Here is a 27,257-nt window from a genome sequence, read left to right on the forward strand (position 1 = left end):
GTCATCTGGTCCAGGGGGAGATGTCCCTACCCATGGCAGGGGGGTTGGAACTGGATGGGCTGTAAGGTCCCTTCCAACCCAAACCATTCTATGATTACTTCAAAAGGATTGTCAAGCACTGGAACATGCTGTCCAGGGAAGTGATCGAGTCAACATCCCTGGATGTGGTGCTTAGGGACATGGTTTAGTGGTGGCTTGACAGTGCTAGATCAAGGCTTGGACTCAATGATATTAAAGGTCTTTTCCAACCTAAATGATTCTATGGATGGTTTCTCTTTATGTCTACTCCTGTTCCCTCTTACGAGGATGAACTGCTCTTGTGCTTTGAGGAAGCTGTCTCTGAAAATCTCCCAGGACTCCTCAGTTCCTTTGCCCTCCAAAGCAGACTACCATGGGATCCCTCATAACAGTTCCCTACAAAAGTTGAAACCAGCTCTTCTGAAGTCCAAGGTCTTTATTCTGCTACTTGTCTTCCTCACGTCCTGTTGAAATATAACAGAAGATTGGCAAGGAGGAATTGTAAAACATGCTCAAGTGACCTTGCAGTCAGGATGTTGAAAAACGCATAAATCATGCTAATCATTGCCTAGTCTAATGTGCTTGACAGGTAGAACCTTTGTGTTTAGGTAACGTGGGCCTGTCATAAACTCCGGGCCATCCCAGAAAACGTGCTTGAGATTCCTGGCCTGCTGTGAGAAAAATCAAAGCACAGTGGAAAACTACTATGCCTGTATTTTATCAGGGAAAAGCACAGTGACAGGTTTGACACATGCTTTTTAGTAAGGACTGAACTCCACAGTGTGGGCCGAGGGGAAGCCCCCAGGATTGGCGAAAAATCAGGCCCCCATAGCAATCGCTTTAAAAAGTGAAGCGACTCCAATCAGAGTCCGTCAGTACCCAATCCTCTGGGATGCCAAGGAAGGGATCCGAAAAAATATAGACTACCTTCGGCAGCATGGGATCTTAGTGCCTTGCCAATCTCCATGGAATACCCCGCTGCTACCCATGAAGAAAGCAGAAACTGGGGAATATCGGCCAGTACAGGACCTGAGGGAAGTGAACAAGCGGGTGGAGGACATCCACCCTACCTTCCCGAATCCATCCATCTACAAAGAACGAGGACTGTTGACAGCAGAAAGGAAAGGAATTAAAAACAAAGACGAAATTTTATCCCTGCTCCAAGCCATCTGGAAGCCAAAACAGGTAGCAGTGATGCATTGCCCGGGGCACCAAAAAGAGACAGATAAAGTAACCAGGGGAAACAGCCTCCCTGACAAGACTGCAAAACAGGCGGCACAAGAGATAAACAGAACACAGATGCTAACCCTGATACCTGAACCTACACTGCCTGAACACCCACAGTATTCAGAAGAGGACCTGAGATACGTAAGCAAATGGGAAAATAAGAAGTATGAAGGGACTTGGGCCAAGACAGAAACAGGAAAAATCATTCTCCCACACAGATTAGGGAAAAAGCTAGTAAGTCAGATACATCAAAGCATGCATTTAGGAGCACGAAAACTAAGAGAATTAATAGGAAGTAGGTTTCAGGTACACAAGCTTAAACGAATAGTAACAGATGTGATAAGTAGATGCCTACAATGTCAGTTGGTCAATTCCAAAACCAGACCTAGGAAAGACATAGGAAAAGGGGAACAGAACCAGGAGTGTATTGGGAGGTAGACTTTACCGAAATGAAACCAGGAAAATCTGGCTACAAATATTTGCTGGTTTTTGTAGACACCTTTTCAGGATGGTTGGAAGCGTTCCCCAGCCGGCATGAAACGGCTAACACAGTGGCAAAAAAAATTATTAGAGGAAATCATACCACGATTTGGGCTACCCAAAGCAATTGGTTCTGATAATGGGCCTGCCTTCGTGAGCACCGTATCTCAAGCAATAGCAAAGGCTGTTGGCACGGATTGGCACCTACACTGCGCATACAGGCCACAGAGCTCAGGGCAGGTAGAAAGAATGAATCGGACCTTAAAAGAGACCCTAACTAAATTAATTCTGAAAACTGGCGGTGGATGGGTAGGCCTCCTGCCCTTTGCCTTGTTGCGCGCGCGTTGTACTCCGTATGTTAAGCATGTAACCCCCTTTGAAATACTGTTTGGACGCCCACCTCCCGCATGCCCCTGGCTACAGGAAGCTGCAATAGCTGAATTGTCTGACCAACATGTACTCCAGTCTTTACAGGTTTTACAAGGAACTCTAAAAGCAATACACGAAAAGGTGCGAGCTGCCTCCGCCCCAGGAGCGACAGGTCCACAGCCACATCCTTACCAGCCCGGGGATCTGGTGTGGGTACGGCGCCACCAAGTGGGGAATCTAGAACCTCGCTGGAAGGGACCGTACACCGTCATCTTGGCAGCACCTACAGCAGTGAAGGTGGAAGGACTGAAACCCTGGATCCACGAGACTCACGTCAAGAAAGCAACTGAAGAAAAGGCGCAAACACCTCCCTTGTGGGAACCAGTTGGGCCTCCCTCTACAAATCATGGACTGAAATTGAAACTATGAAGGGTAAACAATTGAAAATGCTTTTTGTAATTATCATAATTTGTACTGTGATCTCTAGCATAAGCGGGAGTGTATACCAGCCAGCAGAGGTAAAATGGACAATCATAGATACTCAAACTGGTTTAGTGACAGCAGAAAATAGCACAAATGAACAGCTGATTTTTAAAATCGATTTGTGCACCTTGTTGCAGGGGGGCGGCAGGAAATGGATTCATGGGTTCACCCGCAGCTCTATTGGCTGTGGGGACCTAATGTCGGAAAGCTTGCTCCAACAAACCCAGTTCTATCTTTGCCTGGCCAATGGGGGGCCAAGTTGTCAGGGAGGAGGACATTACCATTGTGCAAGTTGGGGTTGTGAGACTCTTGCGCCATGGACAGATCATGACCCATATATCTCTTTTAAGTGAGTTGGAAGTCCCAAACAAAAGATAATTTAGGAACCTGTAACCCTGTAGAAATTAAGATAAAACTTTGGCAACCAGCCCTTGAAACAGGATGGGATTTAGGACGGACCTGGGGAATCAGAGCATGTATTAGTGGAAAGGATCTGGGAACAGAATTCACTATACAGAGAAAACCACTACCATACAACCAACCAGGAACAGGGCCGAGTGTCAAGCATAATGTTCACATCACACCTCCATTTGAAACAGGATCAACCAATATCCCCAGCACAACTAAAAGCCCGCCAAATCCTGTTGAGGACGACCTGGCCAGTAAACCGCATGATCTTATAAAAATAGTAGAGGCCACCTTTAATTATCTGAACATAACCCAGCCAAATATGACTGAAAAATGTTGGCTATGTCTGGATGCCAGGCCTCCTTACTATTTTGGAATTGGCATCACGACCAAACACCTAGCTAACATCACAAGTGAAGAATGCCCATGGATAGAAGGAAAGATTACCCTCCAAAAAATATATGGGAAAGGAACTTGCCTAGCTTCTGATAAATATCCTGTTGGAACATTTTACAGAGAACAAGGCCTGGATGCTGTGAGATTGCTTAATACTGAACAACTCTAACAAGGCCTTGAAACAGAGAGCTGAAAGATAAACAGGGGCCAGTTGGGAGGAATGTAGTGGCTACTTCTGTGGGAACAAGCACCAGCTGAAAGAAAAACAATTGAAGAGAACTGTCAACATAGTTAAGTTTAGTATAACTTGGTTTCTTAGCATGTGCAGTAGTTTAGCCAATAATATGTTAGTAATAGCCTTATGGACAACTACCTTTAACCAATAATACACTGTAGATACCCTTGTGGGCACCCAGTTATGTAATCAAAAAGGGTTTATAAAGAAACAGCTAAGCTCAATAAAGTGAACACTCGCTGATCACATTGATCTCTGCATTTTGATTCCATGCTCCCGTCAACAATATCCCCTACAAAAATCACCACATAGAGAATACTGTAACCAGACCATCATTATACCTACAAGCAACCTTAGTGATGTATCAAATCTCTTACATAAAGGTCCCACAACAGCACCTGGTTAGCGTGCACAAAAGGCCTAACTCCCTGCATCCACAGAGCACATTTCCAACTCAATTCTGAATTCTGTTTAGTAATCCAGCTATTGCCACAAGTGTACTATTTTAGCAAACAGGCTGGATAGGAACATTGGGAACATATGTCGCGATCCAGGCGAGCAGTACCCATCCTGATACCAGCCCTTGTTTCTGCAGGAATAGCTGGGTCAGCAGGGCTGAGAATAGCATCACTAGTAAATAGTGATGTCCAACTTAGAAGACTCTCCAAACAAATAGACCTAGACATCCAACGACTCCATTTTTCAATTGGAAAGCTCCAAGAGCAAGTGGGGTCTTTAGCAGAAGTAGCTTTACAGAATCAGAGAGGATTAGACCTGCTTTTCTTAAAAGAAGGAGGGTTGTGTGCAGCCCTAGGGGAACAGTGCTGTTTTTATGTAAATCACTCAGGAGTCATCAAAGAGACTCTATCTAAAGTTAAAGAGAGCCTCTTGAGACAGGGAAAAAGAAAGACAGGAATCAAGGTCATGGTATGGGAGGATGTACAACTGGTCTCCTTGGCTGACCTCGTTAATAACTGCCCTCGCTGGACCACTGATCCTATTACTGCTTGCCTTGGGCCCCAGCAGAAGTTAATTAGCCAGCTCAAAGAACGTAGCATTGTGCAAGTAAGGAAGAAGTTGCTCAGAGATAAAGAGGAAGGGAGGAAAAGGGGGGATTTAGAAACTGCTTGGCAAAGAACAGGACCACAACCTTGAAGATTGCTGAACTGAGACAACTATGTAAACTTAGCTGATTTATTATCTGGCTTGCAAAAGTCTGTATGGAAATTGCATGTGTCTGTGTGAGTATAAATACATCCCTTAGTGCACCGATTCGGGGTCGTCCTCCATTGTCTGGGGCGACCCTGGCCAGCCGGTTACCTGATTTCCTATGCGCATTTAATAAACATTTACGTTGCTAGCAACTCCGACTTGTCTCTTAGCATCCTGAACCCTTACACACAGTGCCTGTATTCCCGCTTGCACTTGCCTTTCCTCTGCCCAGGTGCTGTTTTGGAGTTGCCTCAGTTAACGAGGTAATAGAAATAAATTTACTCTTTGCATTTTATCCATGGCTTTGTAGTTGTTCCTGCATCCTGCCTGTGTTTGGCTCACACATGCCCCTTAGGATCTCAAACTGTGATCACTGCAGCCAAGATTGCTATTGACAGTCACATCTCCAAACAAATATTCCTTATTTGTAAGCAGTAGGTCCAGAAGAGCACCACTCCTAGTTGGCACATCCAGCAATTCCATTAGGAAGTTGTCCTCAATGCATTCAAGAAATCTCTTAGAATGCTTGTTCACTGCTGTGTTGCTTTCCCAACAAATACCAGGGTAGTTGAAGTCCCCCATAATAACGAGGGCCTGCAGATCTGAGGCTTCTTTAAGTTGTCTGAAGTTGTTATAGTGTTTGCATGTATCTTCCTGTGTTCACCGTGTGAATGTGCAACTCTCCCTGTGTGAGCAGTGAGGATTTCTCTCCCTGTGTACATGTGTTTAAGTGTGCTCCTCTATGTGTGTGCATCTCCATCTGTCTGTGTCTGTAAACATCTCTGTAAAGATCAACTTCTTTATTTGTATTTTGTCTGTCTTGAAGACCATCTGGGTGCAAGGCTGAGCGTGCTTGGGGGCTTTCTGCAGCTTGGCAGCAGCAAAGGAGAGAGAAGGAGGTGCGGGAGCAGACGCTGCTCCCTACCACCTGCAATGTTGGCTCCTGGTGCTGAAGAGGCAGGAGCATTTGTGACTGCACATGCGTGCCCAAAGGGTTCACACAGTGGTTATTCTGGTAAGGGTCCATTGAGCTGCCAGTGACCCCTGGAGCCCCCAGCCCCAATTCAAGAACTTTCCTGAAGGCAGTGAAGAGGGGCATTATAACATGTTTAGCTATGCTTTGCTAGTTTAAGTTTTAAAGTAGCTATTTCACTTGCATTATAACAATGCTTTGATTGCTTAAGTTTTAAGGTAGCTATTTCGATTACAGAAGCATATTATGTTCTTGATAATGAACTTCTGTTGCCTGTGCCTGGCCAATTAAGCCAGAAAATAAGGACTAGTGCAATGATAAGAGAAAGAAGAACTCGTTAAGACCAGGATAAGAGGAAGAAGAACCAGCTAGGACCAGATGCAACCTTGAAGAGGTGCCCAAGCTGTCTAAGAGCATGCACAAGGAGAGTTGAGAAGCTCACCGTGAAGAAGACTGCGAGCCTTCCTCCAGAAGCCCCCTGCCCAAGACCACCAGAGGACAGAGCGTGTATGCCAAAGGGAAGGAACGGAAATGATTATAATAGACACACCTGTTCCAGGAAATTTAATGAATATGCATGCATTAGTGTAACAAATAAGTGACCGTTTTGTTTCTCAGTGTGCAAGCTAGGTAGAGCTATCCCCCTTGCACCTGACACGTCAACTAAACAATCCTCCATAAATAATCACTGCCAAGAAGCACATGTGTGCACCCTCTGCCCTGTGGACCGTGGTTCCTGAGGAAACCTCCCTTGGAGCAGTGATTGTTTGGTTTTTTTTCCCCCTGCTACTTCTCTTCTCTCTCTCTCCCTCTCTGCCTTATTCTCTCCCCTTATTCTACCAGACCTTTTTTTTTTTTTTTTCCCCTTGGCACTTTCCAGTGGATTTGATCATATCTGAGTTCTTGTTGTGGACTGTGCATGACTTTGACCATGTTCAAAGTGCAGATTGAGATGCGTTTGTTACTTTGGCTATGTTCAAAGTAAATATTGGATTAGAGCATACCCTGGGAGTGATTTGTCTGTGCATGTAACTGTGTGTCTGTGTCTATCTCTGTGGATACTGCTTAAAATGCACTAAATAGATTTTCACAAATCCAAAACGGTCTTTTCCCAGGGTAAGGGGTAGGACAGGAATAATTTCTTCTCCCCTATCTACACACAACCTGAATTGATCTGCAAAATATCTACATTTTCTTAACACTAGATTAATTGCAGATCATAATACACATTAACTTTACAAGTTTGAAATTATAACTAACAATGAACATTCATCTGCTATGAGGATCCAAACAAATTGTAAAATGTAATCATTTAATTTTGGTACGCAAAGGAGCTAAACTCTTTGAACAAACTGGCCCCAACTGTTCCAAGAGCCATAGTTGCAAAGAAGCTTTTCTGACTGCAACATCATCTCTAACAGAGATTGCTAAAAACCTGAATGTTTAGCACAGGATCTGCGTTAACGAAGACCAAAACTTTTGAACAACCCTCCATTCCTTTTCAGACAAAAGACAAGAAAGTAAATGAACTCCCCCTAATCCAGTGGCAAGATCTTGGTACACAGTTACCAGGACTATTATGAACTAAATAAGCAATAAAGATTCCATTTCTTTACTGTATCTAAGAGTTTCAAAGACACAGACAATGTAAAATCTTTTCTTTCACAGTACTACACTAAGTTGATTTTATTATGAGATTATCAGAAATGTGTGAGAGCTAGGAGAGGATTTGGGATCAGACTTTGACCTGAACTGTTCAACTACACCAAGAATATCCAATTTCTATACAGAAGTTCATTTCAGTTCTGCTGTTAAGTAAAACTTCCCTTCTTGAGATCACTTATCTTGAGAAGATTTTTTTCTATTAAATATAATCTTTTATGAAAGACACACATAACTAGGGAGGAGATAGCTACATAAGAAGTGATATTCAATACACATACACAGATATTTATGCAATATATAAACCAATTAAAATTTAAAAATTAAAATTCTTTCTAAATTTTTAACATGGCATTCCTTTAAAACATTTCCAGCCACAAATTCCAAAGGAAAGTGGTAAACCCTGTTGTGTATAAAATATATCTAATTTTAGAGTAAGATTTTTAACATTGCAAACATCCGTGCTACAGATTTGCATAAGTCATTTAAGTAACTCCCCAAGATATAAGCACAGGTACAAATATATTGTAGGAAAGGACTAATTAGTCTATTTTTCCAAACTCTAATCTCAAAAAATGATTTCGCATTGTTTGCTGTGCTTCCTGTACCAATGCATAGTTATTGACTTCATATATATAAAACCTATGTTATAGATATGGTTATTATATGTAGTTATAAATATAAGATTTCAATATATTATATAATAGTTCTTATTGCTATATGCAAACAATGGTGAAAAACATCTAAGATGCAGAACAATCCCAATGCTGAAAGCACAGTTGTGTTCAAAATTTAATCATGTGGGAAATCCCAATGCAGTCTAGAAGAGAACTTCCACGTTTAAAAATAAACACAAACTTAAGCGTTAGGGCCTCGGTCTTGAAAACATCATAGCTCCAAAATAAGAGTGAATTTGATGCTCAAAAGCTGTTCCTCAGAGGGATATCTTCATGTAACAATTTTTACTAGGAAATGGACCTGGCACTTAAAAAGTCAGGTGTCAAATGGCCAATGCACAGAAATTATTAGGAAGAAAGATAAGGTTTCCATAAGATGATGTTTTCCCAGCCTTCTGGAATTGCCAACACATACAAGAATTTAAGAAGCCATATCAGTCTTAATAATAACTTTAAAATACACTGACAATAAAGGAAAAAAAGTAGTCAACCAGCTAGGGGCTGATTTGGATTTATATATGCATGTAATTTTGGAACTGAATGCTACTCCTGAAGGTCTTCAGTTTCCCAACAAAATAAATATTCTAAAAATCAAACACTTGATGCTTACAAAAGTGTCAGTTCACTTTCCAGTACCAATAAAGCCAAAGGACAGTGAGAAGGCAAGCAGCCACCTACTCATTAAGGAAATTAAGTAAGAGTACACACAATCTACTACATTTAATAACAGATTAGCTGTATGAGGAGGGTGTTTCTTTACCAAACAGATTAAAGCTAACCATAGACAATCACTGAATCTCACATAATAGTTTGGAAGATAAGCTAAACAGAGTAACTACAAAGTTACACAGCTCTGGTATTCAGAATACCACAAAAGTTAATGATAGTACAGACATATTTAAAGGCACAGTAAAAAAAACAGTAATCTCAAATTTGAAAAAAACTAACATTATACCAACAGGCTAGGAAATACAAAGACAGCACAGATACTATATTAACAATGATTATAATAAGAACAAATGGGCCTACTCAAATATTTGGGCCTACTCAGTATTTATTCTCCCACAGCATAATTTATAATGCCACATCTGATACTAAGAAAAAAAAATATCTGAAAGGTCACAAAGAATGGAATAACTTTAAATGCTTCTATCCTAACACCCAACTCAGGCTCTGTGGCAAGACCCATGCACCCCTTTAAGCCACACGGAGCAAGAGAGTTCAGAAACTTTTTCAGAGCCCCAACAGTTTTATTTTTTTTTTTATAACATTATGTTGTGGTTTAACCCCAACCAGCAACTAGGACCATACAGCCACTCTCTAACACTAACACACACACACACACACACACTCTCACTCCCTGGTAGGATGGGGAGGAGAATCAGGAAGTAAAGCAAAACTCATCGGTTGAGGAAAAGACAGTTTAACAGGTAAAGCAAAGGCCAGGTGTTCAACCATCTCCAGGAAAGCAGGGCTCCATCACATGTAATGGTTACTTGGGAAGACAAACGGCTTAATTTTGAACATCCTCCCCTTCCCTCTTCTCCCAGCTTTTATTGCTGGCGTCATATGGTATGGAACACCCCTTTAGTCGGTTGGGGTCAGCTCTCCCAGCTGTGTCCCCTCCCAACTTCTTGTGCACCCCCAGCCTGCTCGCTGGTGGGGGCGGGCTGAGAAGCAGAGAAGGCCTTGACTCTGAGCAAGCACTGTTTTCAGCACAAATCCAAAACACAGCCCCTTACCAGCTACCGTGAAGAAAATTAACTCTATCCCAGCCTAAACCAACACACCCTAGCAGAGTTTTTCCTCGGTGGCTTTTCTGAGACCCCGATGTCTCTCATGTGCGTGCTGCTGTTCTCTTGTCAGCCCCGGGAACCCAGCGCCCTCCATGCCGTGAGGCGACCACTCAAGAAGGTCATAAGCTCTGAGGGTACAGACACCTCAAAGAAGATGGAGGACGATACCACGACTCTGGTTTCTCCCCCCATCCTCGCGTGTTTTACCACCTGGAGTCCAGACACCCGTCGTGTCTCCCATGGGGACACATACCCAGCAGGGCGGGCATAACTCCACTGAAGTGTTGCGGAGAGTGGTCAACTTCTGGGACCTTTGAGGGAGAAGATGAACAAAGGGGTAGTCCGGGGGGAGGGGGGGGAATAGCCTTCCCCGCCCCAAAAATACTTTCCCGCCTCACACGCGCCGCTTACCTGACACAGGGGCTCTGGTGCCTGAGGCGACGATGTGTCTGCCTCTGCCCTGGCTCCGAGATCCTTGCTCCTGGAGGCTCGGCCTGTGTAGGGGTAGCGACGGCTGCTGGAAATGAGCGGCACCCCCGTTCATGGCGAAGCTGAGGAAGCTGGAGAGGATTCAGGGGAGCTCCAGGAGAAGAAAGGGGGGGGGGGGGGTGGTGACGGCTGCAGCAGCGATGGGGGAGGGGGAGAAGAAGGCGGGGAAAGACAGCGCAGGAAGGGGAGAGCCGATGGAAGGAGCCACCAATCAGATGGTTAGTCCAACTTCCCTGCCCGCTTCTCCCACCTGGCGAAGGGGATCCGATCGATCTTTAACGCCGTCCTCCCCGGACTTTGTGGATTTCCGGTCGTAGTTCCGCAGGCAGGCGGAAGGAAAGAGGTGGGAGTTGGGTTGCACGGCGTAAGGTTGCGAGTTGGCGGCGATTGGCATTACTTCCCCCCGCCCGCCCCTAAGCAGTTAGCAGCAGACAGAATCCCAGCTGCCCGGACAACGCACGAGGGGTGGTGGGCACGGCAGCAAAATTCCTTTCGGTCTCCCCTTCCCCTGCGAAGTAGCAGCGGTGGGGCAAGGGGGCTGACACCGCTCGTTGTCCCCGATACGGGCTATGGGGCGCTGGGTGGGGGCTGAGCCTGCTAGCTCGGCAGAGGAGGCGATTAGCTGTGCCTCATGACTCAGAGGGCTAGGGCTCAGTGTAAGAGAGAAAACAAAGGCAGCATAGAAGGCTATTATAGCTCTCCCTCCCTCACCTCTGCCCTGGAAACAATAACAGCACTACGCCAGGGGAGCGAAAGAAAATCAGTGAAGTCAGTCGTCTCCCCCCGCTCTTCCGTTTCGGGGACTTCCTCTGCTTTCTTGGCCCCCCCTCCTACAAGACAGCAAGGTCCTCTTCTCAATCTCGTCCCTGACCGGAAGAGGGGGGTGATTCCCCGCGGGTGCTTGTTCATGTATTAGATCCGTCTTTGTGTGTATGCGCGCTTTCCCCTCTCCCTATGTAAAGAAGGGGCAAGTCCTCTATCCCCTAACGCTGATCTGGCTGCTCTCAGGGAAAAAGTTACATCATTCATCCTCTGCCATCGGCCTAAATTATACACTTTGAGAAAGAAGAGTGCTCAGCTCGCAGCCAGCCCTGCACGTTCCTCCTGCTTTTATACCAACTCTGTCCACTCAGATCCCAAGGCAGTAGAGGGGAACAGTGCCTGTCTGGAACACCAGCCCCCGAACAGGACAGAAAGTGACAACCAAGGGAGGGCCTCACCCCACCAGACACAAACTTTTCTCCCCTTGTTTTGTTCTGTATTCTACTTCCTTTCTCCACTTCTTTTCCTTCCATTCCACTCCCATTGCCAGCATTCAGCTGCACCAGCAGATCTCAGCCCAATCACCTTGGGTATCCCTTGGCCATGCTTGTAGGGGAAAGCTATCCTGCATCATACAGTACTTGAGATGCTAGGGCATATCCCTCTCTCAGGCCTTGCTCCCTTCTTTCCCCAGATTCTACTTGCCCCCACTCCCAGCGGTGGCAGTGACAGATGTCTCAGCAGTCAAGAGCCTAACACTAAGCTCAGGCAGAGTTCCACTCATCTTTATCTTTTTTTTCCCTTCTCCTTTCAAAATATTATGACCAAAGCATACAAGCAGTGGAGGGAGGGCAGCCTCACATGGATTGCCACATGCGCACAGAAAACAGAAAGCCACTGGCTAGTAGTACAGCCTGTACTGCTTGGCATATACTGGAGCATCTCAATATGATGAAAGGCTGAGAGAGCTGGGGCTGTTCAGCCAAAAGAGAAAGCTTGGAGGGGTCTCATCAACTGATATAAATACCTGAAGGGAGGGTGCAAAGAAGACAGAGCCAGGGTCTTTCCAGTGGTGCTCAGTGACAGGACAAGAGGCAATGGACACAAAGATAAACACAGGAGGTTCCACTTGAACATCAGGAAACACTTCTTTACTGTGAGGGTTACTGAGCACTGGGAAGGGTTGACAGAGAGGTTGTGGAATCTCTGACTTTGGAGATGATGTAAAAGCCATCTGGATATAGTCCTGGGCAACTGGCTCTTGGTGACCCTGCTTGAGGCAGGGGGGGTGGACAAGATGAGTTCCTGAGGTCCCTTCCAATCTCAACCATTCTGTAATTCTGTGCATGTGTGTGTACGCACAAGGCTTAAGCTCAACGGGGAAGGTTTGAAAGGGTTTGGTAGACTTTTCCAGCCCTGGCTCCTTGTCATCCATGTATTTTCAATTAAATGAGCCTTTGTCTTACCAGGGTGGCCCTGGTTCCTGGGAGATCTGCAAAAAGCCAGGAAATCTCTGCCTGCAATAAATAATGCATCTAACCGCTGGTTTCTAACGACTCATTCCTTTTGCATCCTCCTCACCTCCCTCCACATCACCCGTCTCACCTGCCACCTCCAGGGCAATTTGTTCCCTTCCAAGCACAGCAGTCACGTTCAGTAAGTAATGCTTCTTATCTCCTCTCCCAAAACATTTGGGGGTTTATCAGCAAATAATGCTCTTGTCTTTCTAATAACTTTCTGATTGAGAGAGCAAATGCATCTGACTTAGAGTAAGCAATAGGGTTTTTATAGTAGTGCTACCTGAGCAAGACTTAGTCTGAAGAAAAAAAAAATTTAAAAAAAAAAAGTATTGTTTTGAAATTCATTTTGATTCTCTTAAGATTTCCTCAGCTGTTGCCCACTGTTTCCCTGGAGGCCTGTACTGCTGTCAGTCTGACATAAGTTTGCTTGATGTACTGTTTCTGTAGGTGATGTTCTTCCAGAAAGTAAAAGGGAGTATAAAGATCTAAGCGCAGTGCAGCAGTGGTATCAGAGAACAGACTTTGTAGAGAGATCAGAAAGCACAAAGCATTATTCCTATTGCATGTTTCTACCACATTAATTCACAGTTTATTTAAAGTGACCACTGTATCCCCCTTAAATAGTAGTGCGAAAAGTATTACTTAAACCTTTTGCAGACTAGTGGAACCTCTTTTCTCCCCTGCTTATGGAAATCATTGACTCTTTTCACTTAAACAAACTTTTCTGAAAAGTTAATGCCTTCATAATAGGGCTTATGCAAACATGAGAGAAGATGCTTTTTTGGAAAAGAAGGAAAAAATCACGTTTTGTAATTTCCAGTTACTAGTCTCCTGCCAGGCACCTTTGTGCCTGTTTCTTTGGGGCTCTACCAATATTTCATTAATACAGAAATAGAATTTATTACTAACAAATACTGCTCAGACTGTTTTGAGCAGTAACAGATGGCCTCAAGTTGCACCAGGGGAGGTTCAGATTAGATATTAGGAAAAAATTCCTCACCAAAAGGGTTCTCAGGCACTGGAACCACTGCCCAGGGAGGTGGATGAGTCCCCATCCCTGGAGGTATTTAAAAGACAGGTAGATGTGGTGCTCAGGGACGTGGGGTAGTAGTAGACAGGCATGGTTGAACTCGATGATCTCAAAGGTCTTTTCCAACCAAACGATTCTATGGTTCTATGATTCTATGAAATACTGCTGTGCTAAATGTCAGATATTGGCACTATTGCATTAATTTCATTATAGTCATGGGGGAACAGTTCTGCACAGTTTTCTCCGGTAATCAGGATGTCTTCCATAAGAAAATGTCGGGGCTTCTTTCTTAACTTAGATTGCTAATTAAGCCTCAGGAATAGGCTCCCTTGTTAACTTTTAGCTCTGTTTGATAGCTTGATTTTTTGCTGTCAAGTCTTACTGGAAGAATTATTGCTTTAAAAATGCTGGCAATTTAAAGTTTGTTCAGCAGAATGGGTAAACAATTTTCCTTTTCCTTTTATTCCACAAGATGACTTTCATATCTGACTGTTTTGAAACATGTGGGATTCAGTACTGGGAAAAGAAGGGTCAATTAGTGAAATAGTAGAGTTAAGGTTTTCCTCAAAAGTTAGACCAAAATGAGCTGAGATTTTAATTGATCTTTCCTAATAGCAAAAGTATAACTTCAAGATAATGCATCTAGCCTATAAAATGGCAGTTGGTTATATACAAGTAAAAATCATGGTGTTCATAATGAAAATTTTTGCTTCACAGGGAAATGCTGAGTTGTTTTTGTAAGAAATTTCTTAATTCTTCATACATCAGTGTGCCTTCAATTAGTCTTTATGGTAGTGAAATATAACTATTTTCTTCAGTTTGAGAACATGTCTCTATTAAGGAAGTCAGTTGCTGCCTCATATATACAGTCTGATGAAAGGGATCATAGGATCACAGGATCAGAGAATAATTCAGGTTGAAAGATGCCTCAGGAGGTCTCTAGTTTAACCTTCTGTTGAAAACACGATCAGCTATAAGGTCAGGTGAGGGTGCTCAAGGCTTTTTCCAGTTGGGACTTGAAAACTTCCAAGGACGAAGACTGTCTCTTCCAGGTGATTGATAATGTTGTTAAATAGGATAGGTCCCTGTGGCATACCACTTGTTACCAGCATCTCGGTAGAGTATGACCCATTAACCATTATGATCTAAGCCTGATCATCCAAACATTTTTTTTTATCCATCTGGTTGTCCATCCACCCAGACTGTAACATCCAAACTTGGTTATAAGAATACTGTGGGAGATGATAGTGTCAAAAGCCTTGCTAAAGTTGAGGTAAATGACATCCACTGCTCTCCCCTCATCCACAAATCCAGTCACTTTATCATACTAGACAAGCTGGTTGATCTGGTATGATTTTCCCTTGGTATAGACATGTTGGCTGTTCCTTCTTCGATGTGCCCAGAAATACGTTCCAAGAGGACTCGCTTCATGATTTTCTCAGGGACCAAAGTAAGGTTGACTGGCCTGTTGTTTCCCAGATTGTCCTTTTGGTCTTTTTTTTTCTTGACGAATGCAATGCTTGTCTTTCTCCAGTTGTCAGGGATCTCCCCCTGATCTCTACAACCTTTTAAAGATGACAGAGAGCAGCCTTGCAAGGACATCAGCCAGTTCCCTCAGAACCCTTGGATGTAGTTCATCTGGTCCCACGGACTTGATTGGGTCAAGTTCTCTCAAGTAATCAAATCCCTGACACAGTCCTCATCCACTGCTTGTAGTTCTTCTCCTCCAGATTTCTCTTCCTGCCCAAGTGGCACTAGAGGGGGGAGGAGTGGAAGGGTTATGGTCAGTATATAGCAGTCATTCTCTGCTGTACCTTCCTTTTCACACCTTTCTTCTGCTCCAGCATGGGTTCTCCGTGGGCTGTGGTCCTATGAGGAAAATCAGCTCTGGCATGGGTTCTCAATGGGCCACAGTTCCTTTGGGAAATATCAAGCTGTTCCAGAGTGGGTCCTCCATGGGCTGCAGGGAATATGTACTCTGGTGCCATGGAGCTCCTCCTCCTCCTTCCTCTGACCTTGGTGTTCTCTCTGCTGTTTCTCACTCTTTTTGTTCCCTCCTCCTCTTGCTGCCCAGCTTTTTTTTTTCCCTTTCTTAAATATGTTATCACAGAGACACCACCAACACTGCTGATTGGCTCAGCTGTGGCCAGCAGTGGGTCCATTGCCGAGCCAGCTGGAACCAGCTGTGTCTGGCACAAAGCAGGCCCTTACCTCTTCCTACATAGGCCACCCTTGCAGGCCCCTCCTCCTCAAAACCTTGCCACAGATACTCCGTACAACTCCATAAAATTTCCACAACTCCTCAGAACATATAATTGGAGCTGTGTGGTTTGGTATTAAAAAAAATTTAAAAAAAAATGTTTTCTATTAATACAACAAACCCTGTATTTCTTTTAGCCACTTCAAAGGATAGAGAATGAAGTAGAACTGCTCGGAGAACATCTTCCTATAGGAAGTTTTACCTACTCTCCATCAACTCATCCACCAACATTGACTTCCTCAGCTCCTATCCAGTTCTTAACCCATGATCCTTTACATCAAGAGGTTTCATTTGGAGTTGTAAGTATTGATGTTTGTACTACATCCTCATGCATGCTGAGTTCAAGTTCTTGATCTTACTTTAAGCTACAACCATTTTATTGAAAAATGGCAATTTTGCCACTGAATTTCATTACTGGCTGCAGCTGTGGAAAGTCAGGGTGGTTGCTTTTACAGTTAGACTTACTTCATATGGTCTGGAGGTTCAAACTTGGAAGAATGAATGCATGCTAACAAAATCTTTGAGCAATCGTTTTCCATAAAAGTAAATGTCTCAAGGTCTCTGAATATCATTTCAGTAGTAGCGTGTGAATTTTGGTTCTAAAAATCTGCTAATATTTCTTTCGCTATTGAGTACTTTTAGAAAACTACAATTTATGTCTAAGTTACAATTCTTTACCTGCTCCCATTTTAGTAGACAGAGCAAGACAATATAAACAGTCATACTGAGGACTATGTAAGTAAACTAAAGAGCTTTGCATGCAGATCAAGACAGGAAAACAGTCTATGGAAAGAATGTGTTGAAGCTGTAAACCTGAATGTCTCTTTAGGCACTATACCCGTATGCAGTTGAAAGGCTACAGCCCCTCCTCCCAAAAGTGTATGGAATTGAGCCCAACTCTGAATGTGACTTCTTTATTTATTAATTTTAAATCTTGCTCTTTATTTAAACCCGTGGATCAACCTGGCAGTGCCCCCTAATGGATATTGGGCTTATACCAGCAAAAGAACTCCTGCATATCTCAGAATTGTTTAGGTTGGAAAAGACCTTTAAGATCGAGTCCAACCATAAACCTAATACTGCCATGTCCACCACTAAACCATGGCCCTAAGCACCACATCTACCCATCTTTTAAACACCCCAAGGGATGGTGACTTGACCACTTCTCTCTGCAGCCTGTTCCAGTGCCCAATAATCCTTTCAGTGAAGTAATATTTTCTAATATGAAATCTAAACCTCCCCTGGTGCAACTTGAGGCCATTTCCTCTCATCCTATCCCTTGTTACTTGGGACAAGAAACTGACACCTGCCTCACTACAAACTCCTTTCAGGTAGTTGCAAAGAGCAATGAGGTCTCCCCTCAGCCTCCTTTTCTTCTGACTAAACAACCCCACTTCCTTCAGTTGCTCCTAATAAGACTTTTTCTCCAGAGCATTCACCAGCTTCATTGCCCTTCTCTGCACACACTCCAGCAACTCAATATCTTTCTTGTAGTGTATGGCTACAGCATATTATTTGGTCACATATCTGGTAAGCATTTTTCATTTCCAGCCAAGGTCAACCCACCACATCACCTTTTTTCAAGCATGTGCTTTTGCAGCTCCACCAGCTTTGCTCTCACACACCCCTCATGTGCACACATTTCTTTCTTCAGTGTTCAATCCCACCTTCACTTTCCTTCCACTCCTTTTTCCCAGTTCTCCATGTATTTCATAGGCCTATCATAGAGAGCAAACACTGAAGTTTGTATCTTCAGCCTCCCCATCGCGTGGCACATGCAGAAAAGTCACTGTCATATTGATGGCATGGGGTTGGGAAGTAGGCATTACAGTGACCATGGTACAAGTCACATGTGCGCGTTTCTCAGTCTGGCACCTTTAGAATCTTTTTTTTCTGGGCTTTATTTTCCCTCCTGAGACTGTGAAGCAGGGATGCTATGGGCATAATTTTTAGTAATTTGTAACCATATTGCCTGACAGGCAAATTATTTCCCTTCAAAGCAAGGGGCAAGCTCTAATCCTTGGAGAATCCCCTGGGACCTTCACAGTCTCTCAGGGTTACATGCAACCAATTCTGTCCCCTTGCATGAAGATTAATTAACATTTAAAAATTCCACATATTTGATTAGTGTAGTGATGCCCAGCTCTGCTGTCAAGATCAATCAGAAGAGGTGCCTGGAAAGTTTAACAGTTAATTTAATTAGGAAAAAGAAATGGACAGGTGTGGCAGAGTGATAGACTTTTCAGTTACTTCAATTTGCTTAAAAAACACTTCAGTCAGTATTTGAAGGGGTAATATTTTCTAGACCTGTAGCTTGCAATTTCTTGGTGCAAGCAATTATACTGACCTTACCATTTCATATAAGTAAAAAATTTGACACAATGGCTACAGCATATTAATTTGGTAACATATCTGGTAAGCATTTTTCATTTCAACCATTTTACAATTAAAAGATACATAAATGCAGCTAGGACATTTTCTCACAAGAATTAAAAATGTATGTGTATTAAAAAATGCCACAACTGCTGCTGCTGGTGTGTTTCCTGCAATTTATAAGATGCAATAAAATTAATAGTTAAAGTTTAAATAGGAATTAAAAAAAACAAACAAACAAAAATTAAGTACAGGTTTGGGAGACACTGTTTTAGTAAACTGCTGAACAAGCCCTACCATATTTGGGGGGGAGTTTAAGCCCTTTCTTAAGTGGAATGTTACTGAATGGATGTGGAACATGAATAATTTTGAACATGTCTGTGGGACTAGGGATCAAACTTGGGAAGCTAACCAAAAGGCCCACACAACCCCCACCCTATGCAAAGAAGAGACCAATCCTGTGAGTCCAACCAACAGGCCCCCTGTGGTGGATTGACCCCATTTAGTAGCTAAGCACCATGCAGCTGCTCACTCACTTTCCCCTGCAGCAGGATGGGGGGAGAGAACAGGAAAAGCAAAAGCAGGAAAACTCATGGGATGACATAAGGAGATTTAAATAAGCAAAAGAAAGAGGAAGAAGAAATGGAAACAAAAAAGTGATGTAAAGACAATCTCTCAACATCTCCCACAATTAGACAAATGACAAGCCAGTCTCTGAGCAATGACTATCGACCCCCCCCGCCCCTCCATTTTTATTGCTGAGCATAATGTTTTATGGCATGGAATATCCCTTTGGTCAATTTGGGTCAGCTGTCCCACAGCAATGGGGGAGCTTGCAGCTACCTGCAAGACCATTATTCCAGCTGTCCACTAGGGAGGAGTTTCACTTTCCCTTTTCTCTCTCCTTCCTCCTCTGCACCCAAAAGGTATTTTTACCACTGTAGTCAACGTATATCATCGGTTACAGACCCTGCAAACAATTCTTTGTGTATCTAAGTCTGTATCTCAATCCTTTGTGCAACAGGGGAAGCAGCTGATGAGCTGGAAGGCAAGGCTGCTATTTGGAGGGACCTTGACAGGCTAGAGAAGTGGCCTGACAGGAACTTCATGAAATCCAACAAAAGCAAATGCAAGGTGCTGCATCTGGCATGGAATAATCCCACTCACTCAACACAACAGGCTAGATGGTAACCGGCTACAAAAACACTTTGCATTAAAACATCTAAGGGTATTAGTAGAAAACAAGTTGAACATAAGTCAGCAGTATGCCCCTGCAGCAAGGGCAGCCAACCAAATACTGAGCTGTATTAGCAAGAATGTAGCCAGCAGGGTGAGGGAAGTGATTATTCTCTATTTGGTACTTTGGTACTTTTGAGTCTGCATCTGGAGTACTGTGTGCAATTTGGGGCTCCTCGTTACAAGAATGACATTGAAAATACTGAAAACAATCCAGTGGAAGAACACCAAGATGATCAAAGCCCATGGCATACAAGAAGAGACAGAATTATTTTTTTTCTTCTTAAAAACAGAAAGCAAAGGATATGGCTTATCTTATTACTGCCTACAACTATCTAATGGCAGAGTATAGAGAAGACCAAGCCAGACTCTTCTCAAAGGCGTACAGTGACAGGGCAAGAGGCAATGGGCACAAGTTGGAACATGAGAAATTCGTATTAGATATAAGTAAAAACTCTTTCCATCATGATGTTAGCTAAATATTGGAAGGCATTGCCCAGACAGGTGGTAGAATTTCCATTCTTGGAGATATTCAAAACTCAGCTGGGCAAGTCCCCAAGCAACCTTATCTAATTGGTACTGCTTTTGGCAGGGGGGTTGAGTAGATGACTTGCAGAAGTTCCTTCTAACCTAAATCATTCTATGATTCTGTGATCCTCCTTCTCTGAGCAGAGAGCTAGACTAGATGGCTTCCTGTTCTACCTTCCAACCTAAATTGTTTTGTGATTCTACAGTAATGTAGGACTCAAGGACTGATATCCTGTAACTATCGCTTCGACCTCAAAGGATTCATAAGTGCATACTCTACAGACAGTATCTCTGGGACTTGAACCCAGGTCACCACATCCAGCTTACAGATCCCTGTGCCTCTGATGAAAGGATTAGACCCTCCAGATACCTCACAAACAGGGAGATAAGGCCAGAGTTGACTAGTGCAACAATCACCCTTATTGATCAAGAAAGAATTCTCCAATATTTGGGAACCTGCTTCCTTACCAAGTCACAATTGGATTACAGCTCCTTTGTACCATCTCAGCATTACTGAGTACTCATGACTGAACTAGCAAATCTAGTCACAGAAATCAACTTCTCCAGGCAGCCTCCTACCTCCAGCTGCTGCCCAGTACAGCAGAGATGGTAGTAATATCTGGAACGGCCTGTTTTCCTAAAGGGTGCCTGGAGTTCCACCACTGGTGTTGTTGGGTCAAGGCCAAGAGATTCCTATCACCGTAAGGCAGGTACAACTTCTATCAAAATCAAGAAGTGACAGGTGTCATATCGGCCAATATCTGTAGAAGCCCTGCCTCTACTTACAGTCACATGTCCAACTTGCCCTAGTAAGTCCCTTCTCTGTTCCAGTCACAAGGTCAGTTTACCCAACCTCTATTTGCCCTGGAGGCTAGCATTTTTTAAAATGTCATAACCCATGTGTTCTCAGACTGCCCTGTGATCAGACAGCAGAGCAAGTGACCCCTTCCACTTTACCTCGTAAGCTGACAGGGGGAAAAGATTTTTAAACCAGCCTTTAAACAAATTGCTAAAGCAGCGTCGCAGTCATCACTTCGTTACTAATGATAAAGTAAAAGCTTCCATCGTACAGCATCATACAGCAACAGGACGTGTGATACAGAGGATTCCCTATCCTCTCCACCTGACTGAACATGATGGCATAAGGGATAGGGGGCAATGGCAACAAATTCCTGCCCGGCGCAGCAGGCACTTCTCCTCCGTGACTACCCCACCTTCCCAGGTGCCCTTGCATTAGGTACGAGGCTCTGCAAGTGGAACCAAACAGTGACGAGGATGATGGTTCATCTAGCTTGGAGGTGTCGCTGAGGTTAAGTCGGCCTATGCCCTGCATCAAAACCACTTCCACAGAGAAAAAAAGACAAATCATTGTCATAGGAGACTCTCTCCTGAGGGGGACAGAAGACCCAATTTACCGACCGGGCTCCCTTCTTAGGGAAGTCTGCTGCCTCCCTGGAGCCCGGGTTAAAGATATGAAAACTTCCTACCCTATGGCCGTACAGCCCTCGGATTATTATCCATTATTGCTTTTTTATGTAGGCAGCGATGATGTTGCAACAGGAAGTCCGAGGGCAACCAAGAGAGCCTTCAGGACCTTGGGACAACTGATTAAGGGATCAGGAGCACGACTAGTGTTCTCCTCGATCCTTCCAGTTGCAGGGAATGTTGTTGGAAGAAACAGGAAGAGCCAGCAGATCAGTACCTGGCTCCATGACTGGTGTCACCAGCAGCATTTGGGGGGTTTTGATCATGGGTCAGTTTACACGACACGGGGCCAGCTGGCGACAGATGGGGTACACCTGTCTCAAGGGGGGGAAACGATCCTTGCGCAGGAGTTAGCAGGGCTCATGGAAAGAGCTTTAAGCTAGATTTGAAGGGGGAAAGGATAAAACCAGTCTTGCAACATATAAGCCTAAGGGTGGCATGCCAAAGAATGAGGGACGGTGTGCTGGCGAGGTCCTTCAGACTGCCATCTTCAGTTCAACAAGGCCAAGTGCAAGGTCCTGCACCTGGGGCAGGGCAATCCCAAGCACAAATACAAGCTGAGTGGAGAATGGATTGAGTGCACCCCTGAGGAGAAGGACTTAGGGATGCTGGTGGATGCGAAGCTCAACATGAGCTGGCAATGTGCACTCGCAGCCCAGAAAGCCAACCGTATCCTAGGCTGCATCAGAAGTGTGAGCAGCAGGTCGAGGGAGGTGATTCTGCCCATCTACTCTGCTCTTGTGACAGCTCACCTGGAGTCCTATGTTCAGTTCTGGAGTCCTCAGCACAGGAAGGACATGGATCTGTTAGAGTGAGTCCAGAGGAGGCCACGAAGATGATCCAAGAGCTGGAGCACCTCCCATACAAGGACAGACTGAGAGAGTTGGGCTTGTTTAGCCTAGAGAAGAGAAGGTTCTGCAGAGACCTTAGAGCAGCCTTCCAGTACTTAAAGGGGACTACAGGAAAGCTGATCAGGGAATTCAGGGATAGGACAAGGGGTAATGGTTTTAAGCTGAAAGGGAGGAGATTTAGATTAGTTATTAGGAAGAAATTTTTTACTGTGAGGGTGGTGAGGCGTTGGCACAGGTTGCCCAGAGAAGCTGTGGCTGCCCCATCCCTGGAGGTGTTCAAGGCCAGCTTGGATGGGGCTTTGAGCAACCTGATCCAGTGAGAGGTGTCCCTGCCCATGGCAGGGGGGCTGGAACTGGATGAGCTTTAAGGTCCTTTCCAACCCGAACCATTCTATGATTCTATGATAAAGCCCATCCCCTTCCCAGGTAGTCCTGGCTTCACGTTGATAAGATAATCAATAGATTGACAGGAACTCTAGATTGCCTCTGTAAAGTAACTGCCCAATTGATGGATGCTATTTGTATGTTTAGATATTTTTATTATTGGATAGGAGAACAGTTAAGATAGTTTAACTACTCAACAGAAATTAATCATGCATATGCTAGAGTTGTATTGTAGGACCAGGAGCCAGCTGGATTACAAGACTTTACAGAACAACAGTTTAAGGCATCTCATCTGATCCAGCTGAAGATGCCATTACAAGGACCCTTGCAATTTAGACAACAACTGGCCAGCCTGTTTGAGTGACTCCCCAAATGAGCATTACCCTATGCAGAAGACTGCAATAAATCAATTTCTTTAAATAACATTCAGTGTGTGAATATGCAACAGCACACACCGACTGTACAACTGAATCCTGACCGCAGAATCTTCAACTCTAATGCTTTTCTCTCTTCACATTTCTTTTTATAGTTAGAAAGAAACTTTTCAGACCTTGGAAACACCATAAGGGAAAGTAACTGTCTTACTCTACCATAGTGTATGACTACCAGAGCCCAGAGTGCACCAACAGACTCTTCAACCTGTTCCCCCGCCCCACAAAGGGTTTGTCTGCCTGCACTCAAGGCCAGCTCTGATATAGCACAGTTGTGTAACCTGGGATCAGACTGCTGAGAAAGAGCTAGGAAAAGCCTCAGTGCAGGGACTACTCCTTTCACTCAGAAGCTGCATTTACGTTCAGCCCATTGGACCTTTGTCCTTGCCTGAGCTGCACTGTAGGCATGCTATGTACCTGGCCATGTACCTTGTTGATCCTGTCCTTGCCTTGCTGACTTTCAAAAACCACAACTGCTTAGATGAAACTTAACTGTACTTTAGCATAAATCAAAATATTCCAGTTTGAAATAGTCCACATTGTATCAAGGTGACCCCAAACTGACCAACAGAGTATTGCATCCTATAGACGTCATACTCAGTATAAACTTGAGAGATCACAAGGGGGAAGAGAACTGGGAGAGCAACTGCTCGGTTTTAGCTGCTAAAATTAGCCGGCCCGGGGCTAAACCGTGACAAACACGTTACATATTGGACTAACGTTGATCAAACTGTGTTATTAAGGAGAGGAACTGTTAAGGAAAAACACAAAGAAGAACAGAAACATGAAAGCAAGTCTTGACAGTAATTCAACCTGAACCTTCCGTTCTGTATTCCACACATTTATTGCTGACATATCATATATTACTGATATATATATCATATAGCCCACGTATACATTACTGATATATCACTGAACACAATTCCAATGCACATCTCTACAGACTGAAAGCAATCCAGTGTGCGAGCATGATCCCTGGCTAAAAGATTAGGAAAGCACTTGGTTGGTGCCAGATAGGATGATATTTTAAAACTACAGTAATGAACAATAGGTTCCTGTCTGTAAAACCTGGAGTTGCCATCTCCAAATATATAAAAGAAAGCCATTGCAAAAAAAAGCCTCTCAGCATTATAGACTAGCTCAAACCTCAGAAGACGCAACTGATAGGAGTAAGACATGTTACTGTGCCTGATGTATTAACAATGACATTCCCTGCTCACCACGGAGGGGGTGGACTAGATGACTTTTAAATGCCCCTTCCAGCCCAAACTATCTGATGATTCCATGACATGAGCATTCTTTATTATCTGTGAGGGTCGGTATGGTAAACCAAAAATATTTAGAATAGCAAGAAGACAAGACGAATATCTCTTTAATCAACTAAAAAGATTGTTTTGAGCCATGTAATTACATATACTTCTTTATAAGCTAGAGAGATTTCAAAGTGTAGCACTGAAAGGTAGCTACTGGGCCTGGAAAACAAACACTATTAGTACACTAAAATCAATGTGTTTCATAAAAAAATGCACCTTGTAATTGGAACACTTACGCAAACCTCACCTTGTCACTGTCATTGCTGCAAATGTGATCTTGATGGATAGACTGACATTGAAACGAAGTGCCAATGCTACCTACAAGAGAAGCGGGGAAGGAGAAGGAAAAAAAAAGTTAAAATCAAAGCCCAGTCCTATGAACACTAAAAATAGAGACAACTGTACCAGTCAGAAACTATTTTTTACATGGCAGAGATATTTACTTGCCAAACATCTGTATCAGACAACTCTTCTGTTCAAGACAATAAACAGCAGAGAGGCATTTTTTCAGTGTGCCAGCAATAACTTCACCCAGATTATTTTTTTTGAATGCTTAAGGACAACAAAATTAGCACTGGTTCATCAGTCCAAAACAAACATCTGCAGTAAAATACATATGCACAAACTTAAGGACTAAGCTGCACTGAAGCAAAATAATTAGAAGTTGGGGACAGCTTTTGGCTAACATGCAAATGAATATATGTACAGAGCCTATATGCTGTGGAAAAAAAGAAAAAAAAAAGTTCTCCCTCTTCCCATTGAGCAAAAACACTTAAAAAAAAAAAGCAGAAAAAACAGTATCATTTGTAAAGCTGCGTTATTACATGGTTTCCTTGCAGAAGATGTACCTAAAGCTTTTCCCAAACAATTTTTCACTGTTTTTGAAGTTTTGAAGTATGGATAGTTTTATTTTGTAATTTCTCATACAGCATTTTTGTATACCTTTGTGGTCCACATTGCTTTGGACCGTAAGAGGACTGATCAAAGATCTTCTAAGAATGCCTGACAAAATACAGACCAGGCACAGGTAGAAATCATTGCCAATGCAAGGTCTCCTTAGACAGCTCTCCCAACAGTTATTTCGGAAAAAAAATTGTAACGTGTCATTGCTCATTGCCATCACTACTTTAGTTAAGCAAAAATTTATCAGACATTAAAATTGCTTTCAATATTTTTTTCTTGCTTTTAAAGTAGAAAGGCAAGAATCATGTGTGAGCTTCAGTTAATTGGTTAGTACATTCACTTTGCTGTAAACTTCTTTTGTTTAAAGACATAATCTTCAAATTTAACTTTTTAGAAAAAATTTAATCCCTACATTTTTCAAACAGAAAGAATGCTTAAGAGCGCGTCTTTTGGTTATGTACCACTTCCTCAAGTAATCCCATGACTGTATTTTAGGAAAGAAAAAAATAGTAAAAAAAAAATGGTAGAATCTGGTAGAATCCCCCTGTTAGTCTGAACACCTCTCATGCATGATTTCACTACATTGAAATTGTTAAATTGTTACAGACTACTTAAGTCATACATAAATGTAATAAATGGTCATTAAACCTAGACAGATTTTTGGCTTGAACCTAAAAAATTTATACCAGTTGCAAACTACGAAAATTGATCTAGCTGTCACAGCTTATTTAAAACTGTTCAAGCAGGATTTGAAGTGAATCTAGATTACTATGGTGGGTTAACATTGTCTGGCTGCCAGGTGCCCACCAAGCAGCTCTCTCACTCCCTCTCCCCAGCAAGACAGGGTAAGCTCATGGTTTTGAGATGAGAAGAGGGTGATCACTCACCAATTGGGGCACAACAACCCTATGCAGTGCTACAGACTAGGAGAAGTCTGTCTAGAAAGCTGCCTGGAGGAGAGGGACCTGGGGGTGTTGGTTGACAGCCGACTGAACATGAGCCAGCAGTGGGCCCAGGTGGCCAAGAAGGCCAATGGCATCTTGGCTTGTATCAGAAACGGCGTGACCAGCAGGTCCAGGGAGGTTATTAACCCTCTGTACTCGGCACTGGTGAGACCGCTCCTTGAATCCTGTGTTGAGTTCTGGGCCCCTCACCCCAAGAAGGATGTTGAGGCTCTAGAGCGAGTCCAGAGAAGAGCAACAAAGCTGGTGAAGGGGCTGGAGAATAAGTCTTATGAGGAGTGGCTGAGAGAGCTGGGGTTGTTTAGCCTGGAGAAGAGGAGGTGGCTGAGGGGAGACCTCATTGCTCTCTATAACTATCTGAAAGGAGGTTGTAGAGAGGAGGGTGCTGGCCTCTTCTCCCAAGTGACAGGGGACAGGACAAGAGGGAATGGCCTCAAGCTCCACCAGGGGAGATTTAGGCTGGGCATTAGGAAAAAATTTTTCACAGAAAGGGTCATTGGGCACTGGAACAGGCTGCCCAGGGAGGTGGTTGAGTCACCTTCCCTGGAGGTGTTTAAGGCACGGGTGGACGAGGTGCTAAGGGGCATGGTTTAGTGTTTGATAGGAATGGTTGGACTCGATGATCCAGTGGGTCTCTTCCAACCTGGTGATTCTATGATTCTATGATTCAATTACCATCATGGGCAAAACAGACTCAGTTCAGGGAAATTAATTTAATTTATTGCCAAAAAAAAATAGAGTAGGTTAATGAAAAAAAAACCCAAAAAAACACCAAACAAAACCTAAAAGTACCT

At 43.6% G+C, this 27,257-nt stretch overlaps 1 protein-coding gene and 1 long non-coding RNA gene across 2 annotated transcripts in view; one reads left to right on the plus strand and one right to left on the minus strand.

Annotated features, from left to right (window-relative positions):
* The window catches only part of LOC138732941 (E3 ubiquitin-protein ligase RNF38-like), a 151,076-nt gene extending 140,498 nt beyond the window's left edge, over nt 1–10,578 (minus strand). The window contains exon 1 of the mRNA XM_069879739.1: nt 10,348–10,578. Within this exon, the coding sequence (XP_069735840.1) occupies nt 10,348–10,480 (133 nt within the window). The 5' untranslated portion in view covers nt 10,481–10,578. The remainder of the gene's footprint in view (nt 1–10,347) is intronic.
* The window catches only part of LOC138732952 (uncharacterized), a 212,084-nt gene that overhangs the window by 145,556 nt on the left and 39,271 nt on the right, over nt 1–27,257 (plus strand). The gene's annotated exons all lie outside the window — the stretch shown is intronic.

This window comes from Phaenicophaeus curvirostris, chromosome W, assembly GCF_032191515.1.
Source record: "Phaenicophaeus curvirostris isolate KB17595 chromosome W, BPBGC_Pcur_1.0, whole genome shotgun sequence".
NCBI classification, from domain to species: domain Eukaryota; kingdom Metazoa; phylum Chordata; class Aves; order Cuculiformes; family Cuculidae; genus Phaenicophaeus; species Phaenicophaeus curvirostris.